The following is a 12,794-nucleotide window of genomic DNA, read 5'->3' as shown; positions in this document are numbered from 1 at the left end:
GAAATACAGTGTTCCTTTTAAATGGAGTAAGACGATACAGCCGTGGATTTATTACTTGCCTGCTGTAATTTAGCAATATAACGCTATCTGAAAGGGACTGAATCTTCTCCTTTAGAATAAATCCTCTTTATGCCTAGTTCTCAGTCACTATGCCCAGATTTTATTGTGCTATGTGTCATTATAACCTGAAGTTCAGCATTTATGTGCATTGCCATCATAGTTTTTGAGATTTGGTTTCTCAAGTCACACGGGAAAGAGATTTGCTGTGTGACTTAAGGTTCATGTTTTAGCTTCCAGCAAAATACAACTTTTAATACACTAAGTTGGTTCAGACTAGGAATGACAACTTGAATAGCCACAGTTTAAAATTTCCTTCACTCTTTATATAAAAATTGCATTATTCCCTTTTACAGTGGTTTTAATATCACTTAGTTGTGTGGTTTTTGAAAAAGAAAAATAAAAGATCTTGTCTGAATCTGAGATTTTTCCAGTTGATTTTTGCATTGTGTTTTCAAAAGAAGTTTAGTGGTAGACAGCCAATACACCAGCGTTGTTCTCCCCACACAACTCTGTGTTTTAGAAGTGACTGTTAATGCTGGGATGGACATCTTTATTCAAGTAAAAAGGAAAAAAAAAGTGAAAAAACATGCACACATAGCCATCATCTCAAGTTGTTTATAAAGTCATATATAAAGCCCTAGAGCTGTTTTTCAAAAGCCTTCTGTTGAAAACATTTTATACAAACAAACGAAAAAAAAATCATTTTAGAAAGATGTGAAGTGATGGCAGTTGTATCAGTGTAAGGGGAGGAGTGAAGTGAACAACAGTAACTGAGCTAAAACCTTCGTTTTGGGTGTTTCTCTTTCGCATGCGTACACACTTCTCCTCTCTCCCACCTTCTTAGGAAGAATACATTAATCGTGTTGTGTTTCCAGTTGCTCTTGTCCTGAGAAATGACTGGAGCGATGCCCTTTTTTGGGGGGGAGAATTTGGGGGCTGTGTGGCAGAAGTCAGTACATAACAATAACATGATAACACAGTAGAGCCGAGAAAGAGGCAGCAGCTGTTGCGATAGAGCACAAACAGCCCTTTTTGCATCAGAGTCTGAAACGTGACTGAATATTCTCACAGTACATATTAACTTTTTAAAGTGTTCTTGTTTTGGAGATTAGTAACATAAGGAAAACTTGAAGAATGCTAATATTTTTAGGAAGAAAGAGTTCTTAGATCTTTCCTCTAATTAAAAAAAAAACCAACAACAACCAAAACAAAAAGAGGGGGGAATGTCTTAGAAGCTGATCTTTGTTTATAATGTTATCAGAAAAAAATACAACATGCCAAGGAAATTGCAGTTAAGACAGCTTCTAACATGTGAATGCAAAATGCCACGGTAATGAACTATTGAAAAGTATTCTATGTGTATTTTCTTAATTTTTCTTGATTATTAAATATTTGTCAGGGTCAATAATACTTTACAGGGTCAATAATTCAAGACAAAAAAGGCTTCATTAGCTTCAGCTTTCCTTTTACTCTTCTGTAGGTTCTCCTTTTCCCATTTTTTGGTGGTTCTTCAAGCTCGTTTTTAAAAGTTTTGATCTGCTGTTCTGTGACATGGAATTTCAGATTCTTTGTCCGTGTTTCTAGTTGCTTGCCATAAAAATAACTTTTGGGAGATATTACAGTCCTGTGTTTTGCTAAGCAACTACCGTATTTTAAAACTGAGTTTATTTCTTAGGTTTTCCAATACTGTACCACTGTTTCAAATGTCCTAAATGTAAGAGTGACCATCTGTGTCGCTAAACCATTAGAATGTGGCGCTTTGCATCTACCATGCTCCCCTGCTAATGCCCTGCCGTGTTTCAGCGGTGAGGATGGGGCAGGGAGCATCTCCAGTCAGTGGTCTGCACGCAGCCTGCGCTGCTTTTGGACTTCAGCTATGAACGAGCTGCCCTGGGCTCCCACCAGCCCTTACAGGTAGAGCCCATACGTGCTGTGCATGGTCGACGCGCTGCCTTGCTGCTCTCATAATGTAATGAACATATATGAAACAGGGTTGATGCTGCACATTTAAAAGCATTAAAATATACAGCCTTCTACATTTTTTTTGTCTTCAGACTTTTGCTTGTTGTGCAGAATTGCACCTATCCACTCGTAAAATGGAGACTAGGTCCAAACGCACTTGAAGTTTTATCTAAATTCCGACAGTCACACTGCAATTTGTTTTCTAGAGCCATCTTGTGAAACTAAGACTACGCAGTGAGAAATCAAAAACCAAAAAATAAAAGCAGAACCAAAGGAACAGGGTTAGAGGCAGGTGTTGGGACCTGCAGTCAGGGAGTGGGGTGAGGGAAGCCAGAATGGTTTGCACGTGAGGTAACTTAGGGGTTTAAATTTACTACGTGTTTGAATTAAGGATTAAATGAACATATAAAATGTTTGCCAGATTTTTGATACAGCATCATTAGTCAGTGGAGTCAGAATCCTTAATTACTTTTCCTTTTGAAGGACACTTGAACCAAATAGAATCCTTCTATACTTTATTTTTCTTGTCTGTAAATTAGAAATAATACTACTTTCTCCTATTTAAAGATGGAGGAGCTAAATGAATGGAGACCAATACTGTGTAGTCCTTATTATTGTTCGTGGGAGTTTGAAGGCACTTAATTTGGAAATGCAATGTCTTCTTTCTTAATATATATATTATTTCAAATCTTTTAGGATCTCAGCAGCAAGGACATGAAGAGAGATTTGTACATAGTTGCCCATGTAATTCGAATAGGTATAGTATGATTTAATGCTTAATATATATATAATTATCAATGTTTTTACAGTATTTTTAAATGTATGTTTTAATTAACTGACATTACAATTTAACCAGTTAGAAAACTCAGTCATAGACCATGCCTGTCTGCTGGGATTAATATTCAGACCATATGTAGCTCAGTGTTACAAAGTTGCTGATGACTGTTTAACAGCAAGTTTTTTTTTCTCAGTCTGAAACAAAATACTTGATTAAAAACCACAGTTGGAGGAGGAGGAGGGAGGAAATAAAAAAGCTTTTGGTTTAATGTTCCAAAATTTCAAATGAGGTGTCTTTACTGAGGATATATAGCTGGTTTACAGGGCAGGGCATCAGTATACCTGGCTGTTCACATCTAGGAAATCAGAGGCTGTTAGACAAATATACAGAGAGAGAGAGAGAGATCTGTTTTCTGCTGTAGGAGTCTGTGGTGCTCCCAAGCACCCACACTCAAGTTTAGGGAGATCCTGTACAACAGAGGAGCAGGGGAGCTGTCACGCCTCTCGGGTGTTCCTTCTGGCTGCTGATGCCAAAAGGAGCGCTAGCAGCAGTACCTGTCACGCTTGCAGCGCAGCATTCAGCAGCATACAATTGCTGCTTTCCAGGTTCTCCTGGCTGCTTGCACAGAGCTATCTAAAGGATGCAGAGTGCTCAGACCTGACCCTACCCAAGGAAAAAAGCAAAACCAAAAGTTTTACTCTCTACTTCCCTCCAGCAGGCGATGTCCAGCCACCTCCCTGGACGTGGGGCTTCCGTACATGTAGTCATTGCTCCGAAAGACAGATATATTAATAACAAATGCCCCATCTCCTTTCTCTTAGCTTTTATTGCTGAGCAAGTGTCGTATGGTGTGGAATATCCCTTTGGTCAGTTTGGGTCGGCCATCCTGGCTGTGTCCCCTCCCAAAATCTTGCCCGCCCTCAGCCTGCTGGTAAGAGGGGAATGTTGGAGAGACAGCCTTGACGCTGTGCAAGCACTGCTTGACAGTAGCCCAGACACCACTGTGTTATCATCCCCTTTTCTAGCTACCAATGCAAAGTACGGCGCCGTGAGGGCTGCTGGGGCGAAAATAAACTCCATCTCAGCCAGACTCAATACAGAAGTATAGGAAAGACTGCAAGGTGTAGTTGAAACTTGCTGTAGGTATGCACACTCAGAGGGATAATAGGATAGAATAGACAGAATGGCTACATGTGAATCTCTAACCTCTTAAATTTCTGTTAATTTAGGTCGCATGTTGCTAAATGATTCAAAAAAAGGGCCCCCTCATTTACACTATCGTCGCCCCTATGGCTGTGCAGTATTGAGCATCATGGATGTACTTCAGTCAATCTCTGAAATAAAAGAAGAGAAGGATTTTGTTCTCAAAGTTTACACGTGAGTAACTCCTAGATGGAAAATAATTAGGAAAACCACTTTGTATATGTTGGGTGATGAGATACTAAAGAGAGATTAAATATCAACATGCCATAAACTGCATTTGCTGCTTTATCCTCCTCACAAGGTAAGCTAGTGTTGCTGGCACTGTTTTTTTTCTCCTTTGTTATTCCAGAAGCTTATAGAAACTAATTAATTTTAGCACAGATGTTTCAGGTATGTGAAATGCTTCAGAAATTATTGAATACTGCCTAAATCTATGTGACATACAAAGCTGCACTTCTGTTAATGTGATTTACTTAAAATCTGCTAAGCTCAAAACCAAAGAAATATGCTGTATTTCACCTGAGGAAGGGAATAGTTACTAATGCCCCATCCCCCGGCCCCATTCCTTATCAGTCATGGTGACCGGCAAAAGAAGTAGAAAACAACTGAAGTCAACAGTATGTGACCAAAAAACTCTAAACAAGTTGACATTTTTTGAGCAAGAACCTACATCTTCGGTTATTTGTGATTTTAGACTTTGAACTAACAAATTCTGATTATGAAATGTGGTCTCACAGTTGTAATAAAGAGGCCACAGACAAACTGTCTGGAGCCTGCAGGGAATATTCAAATCTCTTGTCAGTGAAGATAAATACTGGCAAGATCTGCTTTGCAGATGGGCTGAGATACAGCTGACATTGCTTTGTGATCTGTGGTCACTATTCTGAGTAATAAGATAACTGGGGGGGGAAGCTACAGAACTTTGTTATTCTTTCAGAAGTGCAGCAACAGAAAATCTGACATTCAAGGGAAACTAGAAATGAAAAAATGGCTTTCACTGTTCACTGCAAGTTTTTTGGATATCTCTTCCTACATTAGAAATCTGTAAGTTCAAAGAAAAGTCTGTCACAGTTGGTTCTTCCATTCTTCTTTTGCCAATGGTTACAAAAACTGTAGCAAAAATGTCAATTTATAAGGAAGGACATGGTCTTCTTTCTTCTCTTTGTCAATAAAATCTGGATGATCTTGGCATTTTGTCACCATGCAGTTTAGCTTATTTCAGACCAGTGGTTTTTGGTTATAGAATTTATGTTAATATTGACCTTGTAGGTGTGATATTAATAATTGCAACTGCAACATTTTGAATGCTTACAGTAATGGAACATTCTCAAATCACATTTCTGGTTTGATTCCCATTTAATGCATCTTTAGCTTCTTACTCACTGAAAGATGGGAGAGAAAAAGCTTGTAAAATACTGGACTTCTCTGTTTGTCAGTGACAAATAAAGTCATGCAACCAGTTAGAGCAATCTAAAGTCCTAGGACTATGATCAAAAAAAATCACAGGATGGAGAGCTCCCCTTTTCCTCCTCTTAACCTGAAGTGTTTCGGTAATATGGATTCCTCCCACATCACCCAAATACCAGCTGGATCTGCCTCAGTGTTTATATCAGCTGTTGTTCTGCAGATCTGCTTCCCCACACCCTTTGTTTCCAGCATCCATGCGCAGCCATTCCTGCCTTCCCAGAGTGGAGGTAGGGCCTGGAACAGAATTCAGCTCTCTAAGCAGATGCTTGTAATTTTTTATCACTACTATCATTCACTTGGGTGGTTGTAAAACTTGTACAGCATATTTTCACGTTAACTGCTCCTTGGAGTGTTCTCTGTAAACCTCCAACAAAAATCTTCAGAAGGGAAAAGGGATCTATCCAAACAGCACCAGCTTATCCCTTTTGCAGCTTCAATAGCTCTTGGTCTGCCGTGACTGAAAGTTTTCACAGATTTATCTGCTTGCAGCTTCGCTTTGCACATTCTTGTAGCTAACCTACCATTTCTTGCTTTGTAGACTAAAATTGAAATGACAGATTTTTGTCCTTTGTAAGTTTAAAACTGTATACGAACACTTAAACAACGCTGAACTGACTCTCTTACCTGCTGCTTTCGTTTTGATTATTGTTAAAATGCCTCAGGCCAACCCCAAAACATCATAAAAATGAAATAAGGAGAGAGGTATATTTCTATTTTTAAAGTAAAAAGCATTCCTTTTTGTACACCGTCTGGCTAATTCTAAATCTTACAACTGCCACAAATGAGGCAGCATACAGCCAGAAAAGCCTTTTCACAGGGAGAAGCTGGAAAAAATTTGAGACTGAAAACCTAACAAAGGCTGAAGCAAATACATGGTGTTTCAATGGAGACTTTTGCTGGATCCACAAGAGGAGAGTGCTTATCAGGGGTGGGGGGGAAATCAATTTACCTCACCAGTCTTTCTCAGCTTGCCTTATTGTTGTTAAAGATTTATGTCTGAAAAATACTTCTTTCTCACAATCCAGATTTTTCTGTTAATCCCACAGTTATGTTATAATCTTACTAAGAGGATATAGTACCACAGCTCTAGTTATAAGCTCATTATGTCAAAGCATGAAGGTTTACTTTTTAAATTCTTTTTAATAATATCCATGTAAAATATTTAAAAAGTGAGATGGAAACTAAATTCTTGATTCTTTTTTTCCTGAAATCACTTGATTTCATATTTTTATATGAATTTTTATCTTTAATGGAATTTCTTATTCATTGAACATGACTCTATGCCAATCATCCCATTCCCCTAAAACTTCATATATTTCTCTTTCATATTATCTTTTTCAGTTTTATTTTTTGTCTTATTTTCTCACAGTTATTTGGGGTTTTTTCCTCTTTCTCCAGCACTAGCTCTTAAAATTCCTACCTCTCAATGTGGTATACTGCCTGAATGCCTTTCCCTTTTGATACTCAGTTGTTGCTATTTGCCCAGCTGGACAAGAGCGTACATCGCGTTTCTGTCCCCATCTGTCTGACATCAGAGTCTGATGCAGTATGGCAAACATTCCATGTGGTAAATTTACTGTAGAACCAGCCAACCTGAAAAGGTGATGGATGGCTCAGGAGAAAATTCTTATTTAAATGAGAAGTATATTTTGTAGTGTGTTTGGTATTTAGACAAGTGAAATGTTAATAAAATGCACAGCAAGCAAGTATTTTCAGGCCAGCATTTCAGACCTGGGAGAATATTCTTCTTCTTTGAGTTCAGGAAATGTGAAGTGCAGCTTATATTGGTAGTTGGTACAAAACTAGCTTAAAGCTATCTTTACAGTCCGTTGATTTTGGGATAACTTTGTTCCAGGTTAATTTGCAGGCATAAGTCATTGGAGGCTGAAGTCTATTTTAACTTGACTCCAGAGGCTGGTACAGCAAGTAAAAACATTATCAGAGGTTAGAAGTTTTCTATAGTCTTATCTGTGAGGATGGTATAGAATTTTTCCTATAGGTTATCTCTCTCCTTCAAGGAGAATATTATCTGTGGTAGGATAAATGACTTTTAATATCTTGGCAATGCAAAGATGGTTATTTTTTCGTGACAAGTAAGCTGAATATTGGTTAAAGTTCTGAGTTAGTGCAGAACACCACAATTATCGAAAAGGGGTTTTTACTTTCTTTGATGTTTCTGTTGTGTTTTGGTTTTGAGAGATTGTTTTGGGGAGTGCCAGTATAGTCAGTTTGCCACACTGTTAAGTTCTGGAAGGTCACTGCAGTGCTGACCTGCCTTGAGTTACTCTGTGGATATCTGATCTCTCCTCCCAAAAAGGATATAGTAGTCACAGAAGGTATGGAGTAGAGCAACTAAAATGTTTAACAGCATAGTCTTTTCCTTATGAGAGAGATTGAGAATGTGGGGAGCTTCACCTTCAAAAAGAAGAAAAGTGGTGGTAGGAAGGGATATGACCAAGACTTGACTTACAAAATTATGGTGGAGGGTAAACTGTTGTTCACAGAACACAATAGTACAAGAATTAGGGATGCTTAATGAAATTGGTAGGAGATGATATCAAAAAAAGATGGAAGAAAGTACTTCCTTAGAAAGCAGGTAATGATCTTCTGGGTTGGGCTGCCACAGAACGTTGTGAAGACAGGCAGTATTAGCAGGCCCGAAGGGGGTTAGACAGGTTTATGAACAACAGGTCCATAAGCAGAGGAATAGGAAAAGACACAATCGCACACCTCAACAGCTGCAATCCAGCAACCTCAGGGAGCAGGGGGCCTGGGCCTGGCTGCTCACGTAGCCTGCCCAAATAGTATCTCTTGTTGCTAGTGTGGCAAGCTCTTTTTTTCTTTTGTTTTTTTTTTTTAATGTTCTTACGTTCTTAACAATCAGCTGAGATGTCTGGTACCTAAACCCACTGCAGTGAAAGGAGGAATGTTGATATAGGTGGAGCTGAGATTTCAGGTGGGATAATCCCAATCTAACTGCACCAGATAACCTGGGAATACAGTCTGATCAGCATTTTAATTACATGAATACTTTTGGATAGCATACTGGGCTGGGAGGAAGTAACTCTTCATCTTTTTTCTCCATTTTTCCTTTTTTACTGTCTGTGCTTTGTGTTTAATTTATTCCAAGTTGTCTATGTTCTTTTTCCTTTTATAATAATCAACATTTGCGGGGGGGGTCAGTAAGTGTGCCGTGACAGGCTTTGTGGGTTATCTCGTTACTCTTGGCAGTATATGGTTTCATAATACTGAAGCCATGGAAAATTACCAGCTACTACTTGTTCTAGATAGCCATAATTCCTTTTGCCATACTATTCTTCAGCTACATAATGCAGAAGACAAAAAAATCGCTGCTGTTTTCACAGTAGCTGGTTTGTAGCTTACGCTGATCTTGCTGACATTGTGTACCTCTTGGGGGGAAACAAGAAAACCGAAAAAAGTTAATATGCTTGGGAGAAGTTTTGCAAGTTACTTAGGTGTCAAGACTCCTGTCTTGCTAGGAGCTGAAGGCTTGTAGTCTACATTGCTGTTTTTTACTTCATTATGTGATAACAAGCTATAGCAGTGATGGCACTTTTTCCCCAGTATGATTCCATTCGAGTTCAGTGAGTTTAGCAGTTCTGTTATACAGGTTTACATATGCTAGTGCAAATAAAATTATGTGATTTTGGTGTTAAGGTAAATAAGAAACCTGATTCAGGTTGATAGGGACCTCTCTAGTCCACCCTCCTCCGAGCAAGGCCAGCTGTGAGATCAGACCAGGTTGCTGAGGGCTTTCTCCTGTCGCTTCTCAGTAACCTCCATGGATGGAGACTGCATAGCCTCTCTGGGCAACCTGTTCCAACGGTGCTTGACTGTCCTCATGGAAAAGCTTTTTCTAATGTCCTGTCTGAACCTTTCTTGTTTGTGTTTATGCCCATTGCTTTACACCATCTCACTATGCACCACTGAAGAATCTGGCTGGCTCTTTTGTCTTAATAACTGCTTGTAGGTCTTTGAAGGCTGCTGTTTATGTTCTCCTTCTTGCCTTGTCCTCTCCAGGCTGAAAAAGCCCAGGTCCCTCAGCCTCTCCTCCAACAGTGTGTGCTCCAGCCACCTGCCCATCCACAGGATTCTCCCCAGTTGTCTGTTTTGTACTGGAGAACCCAGAACTGTGCACAGTGTGCTAGATCCAGACTAACCAAGTAATGTCTTTTCCCAACTGAAAGTAGAAACATGTAAACAAATACTAGTTAAATATTGGTATGTTGTGTAAACAGTCATTTACAAAATATACTTGTGAATATATCTTGTAATTGGAGAAATTTTTTTCTAAGGGATCAAGACTGTGTCTTTGCTTTTTGAAAAGTTTTGGGTAGTTCACTAAACATATAGCATGGGTTACTTTCTATGGGAGTAGGATTTTGGGTTGAATAAAAGTTGCAGGATGAAAAAAGACTCGAATGATACAATAATGTAGCTCAGTAAGTATATATATATATATACACACATAGGGATTTTTTATTTTCCAAAATGGTAAGTCAGAGAAATGCTTCAGCAGCTCCAAACCTATATTATGCCTACACTTTGGTCCCTGCCATTGTTTTAATACCTGAGGTTTGTTGTCTTTGAATATGTAAGTTAATACCCTAACTCTATGAAAGAGTTTAGGTATTAGTCACTGCCTGGAAACAGGGAAAGCTAATGAAACTGAAGATCTGCCTGTATCTCCTAGGGGCCTGATTGTACAGAGAGACCCAGGAGACCTCTAAGGGTGCTGATGACACTGAATCCAGTGCTAAACACAACAGCTGTAGTCACTTGCATTAAAAACACAGCTCACAAGAGAGATTATATGGATCGTCTTTCATGTAATAGCTTAATAGAGGGGCACTTCAATTCTTTGCCTCCCCACCCCACCCCAGTCTAATGTACGTTTCTCATACAATGGACCAGTAGCCTACTGACTCAGAACATGGGGCTTGTTTCCTTCATTGCTTTCTCAGTGGCACTGCAATTCTTGCTTTTTTGGCTTTGGATCCTAAACAGAAGTATGGCATTTCTGACTCAGGTACCCAAGATCCAGAAAGAAGCAAGCATCCAGGTGTGCTCTTGTTCTCTTTCCTGCTTTGCTGGCTCTCTGCTCATGATTTTTTTTTTTTTTTTTTTTTTTGTGGGCTATCATTAAGAGTAATCTGTATTTCTCCATGGCTGGGAAGGAGACTGAAACATCTGCTTCTGGTGCTCTCAGCCATCTCTGTCACAATGTAATCTCCAAATGCTGCAGTGTCCCTAATTTCTCTCTCCAGAATCTTGCCATCAGAGTAATGAGAATATCTATAGAGCTATAGATAGAGATAGTGATTTACAGAGGATTTTTTTTAAATGTTTCCCCACTTCAAAGTATTTATACATAAGGCATGGAGCAGAACAGTAATTGATACTGATTTTGACTTTCCACTGCATGGTTTCATAGCCTGATTTTATTGCAAGGGAACATCATCATGCTGCAGTAGAGAGCATAGTCCATTCTTCGTTCTTTTCTTACCTTCTTGTTGTCTTTATAATTCTCATTAACTTGTATTTTGAAGATTATATATTCCAATCTGAGGAAACAGTCCTGAGAAAGGTTGAGAATGCAGGAGGGAATTGGCAGTTAGCCATTAAAAAAAAAAAATGAACAGAAGGAAATTCTCATGTAAGTGCATGCAATGTCACGTGATTAGTCTAAAATCTCCAAGATTCTTAAGGGCATTGGAATGGTGATGGGAGACGTTAGGAGCTGCTGAATCCAGCAGCCTGACAGAGGTGAAGCTGCCCCAGCTCCATGCCCGCAGGTCCAGCCAGGCACCTATATCCCACGCGTGCACATACACACAACACACACGTGTACAGCCAGCCACACAAGTCAACACAGGCGAAAGTACACGCTGATACAAACACATAAAGCACCTCAAAAGGCCTCATCCTGTTTTCCTCTCTGGTTTGTCAGGGTAAAAACTTCTTAGTGGAAAACATACATACATACATACATAAAAATACACACTACAGATCCCTCCCGTCCCTAGTTTTAGGCACTCAGTTCAGGCATAGGGCATGGTCAGACAAGCATACTGACAGCAACCTATTTACATCCGAATGGGCCATTTTATACCATTATCCCTCTGTTTCCCTACAATCCACATTAAGTCTGTAACAATCCCAAAATGCTCTTCCCCAGCATCCCATAATGAGCCCTGTATCGCCAAAGGCAGTAACCCACTGCAGTCATCAAAAGGATCCAGAGAGCCTTTCTGGTGAGTCATCCTACTGGATTTCGCACCTGCACAGTGTGCTGGCCATCCTCCTGCGCCTGACGTTGTTCCCCCACCTGCCATTGTTCCTCAGCTCCTTTGTGTTCGCAGAAAGATAGAGTTGGTAGGAAATGTCTAGAACAGTTTTGTTTGTAGGTACTGCCATTAAGTGGTCTTGGCCAGATGTACATCCAGTGGGTTTGAATCCGAGTGTTTCATCAAGGGCGATGCAGTCAGCTCTCCTGCCGGAATAGCGTCTGAAAAACGTTACAATCCCAGCACCAAACTGCTGTGTGCTGTTGGAACTAACAGTGGCATTTTTCCTGGTGAAAAATTAATGAGTGAAAGTATGAGAAATCTGTTGACAAATAATTACATTGTCATTTCTATCTTAGAAATCTATTGAGGATTTACAGGTGGTAATGTAACTGAAATGAAGTATAACAGTATTTACAAATGCTTATTAAAATAACATGTAGATGAATAAACAGTCGTGAAATATTCCTTCAGAAGATGGTACACATACGGAAGCATACTTTGTGGTGTTATATATTTTTGTCCTACAGTTTGCGGGGGGAGTTGCATCATCTTTCAAGGCATTCTCTAAAATACGTAGGTAAGCAAAAGTCTTGTTGCAGATGCCTGAGATACTAAAAAGAAATCCGGGTTTTATTTAGTCTTTCAAATTTCACTTTGTATTTCTTGATTTTCACTTTTTAAAAAATTAAAACCAAAAATGTAATATATGGCAACAGTTAATTTCAGCTTAAAATTGTTTTTCTACATTCACAGGTTTCAAATATGGTGTCGAGAGCTTTCTTTGTTTGGTCATAATATGAAGAGTGAAACAATGGCTTTGATGACTGAAAAGTCACCGCAGGCTCCATAGTGTCCATAAAAAAGGCTTATGCATGTTAGGCGTGGGTTTGTTTCCTTCCACTTTTAAAAACAAGAGTATGTGGGATTTCTCTCATGCATCAAACCCCCCCAGCCTTTCATGGTAGCTCTACAGCAAAGCTGATTCTCCTGTCCTAAGACGGTTCAGCAGAAAG

At 39.4% G+C, this 12,794-nt stretch overlaps 1 protein-coding gene across 13 annotated transcripts in view; it reads left to right on the top strand.

Annotated features, from left to right (window-relative positions):
- The window catches only part of DOCK3 (dedicator of cytokinesis 3), a 225,428-nt gene that overhangs the window by 120,888 nt on the left and 91,746 nt on the right, over positions 1-12,794 (top strand). For all 13 annotated transcript variants that reach the window (XM_055806350.1, XM_055806345.1, XM_055806352.1 and 10 more), the window contains exons 11-12: positions 2,719-2,779; positions 4,030-4,177. In XM_055806350.1, the coding sequence (XP_055662325.1) occupies positions 2,719-2,779; positions 4,030-4,177 (209 nt within the window). The remainder of the gene's footprint in view (positions 1-2,718; positions 2,780-4,029; positions 4,178-12,794) is intronic.

This window comes from Falco peregrinus, chromosome 5 (genome assembly GCF_023634155.1).
Source record: "Falco peregrinus isolate bFalPer1 chromosome 5, bFalPer1.pri, whole genome shotgun sequence".
NCBI lineage: Eukaryota > Metazoa > Chordata > Aves > Falconiformes > Falconidae > Falco > Falco peregrinus.
This window is presented reverse-complemented; position numbering and strand designations above follow the sequence as displayed.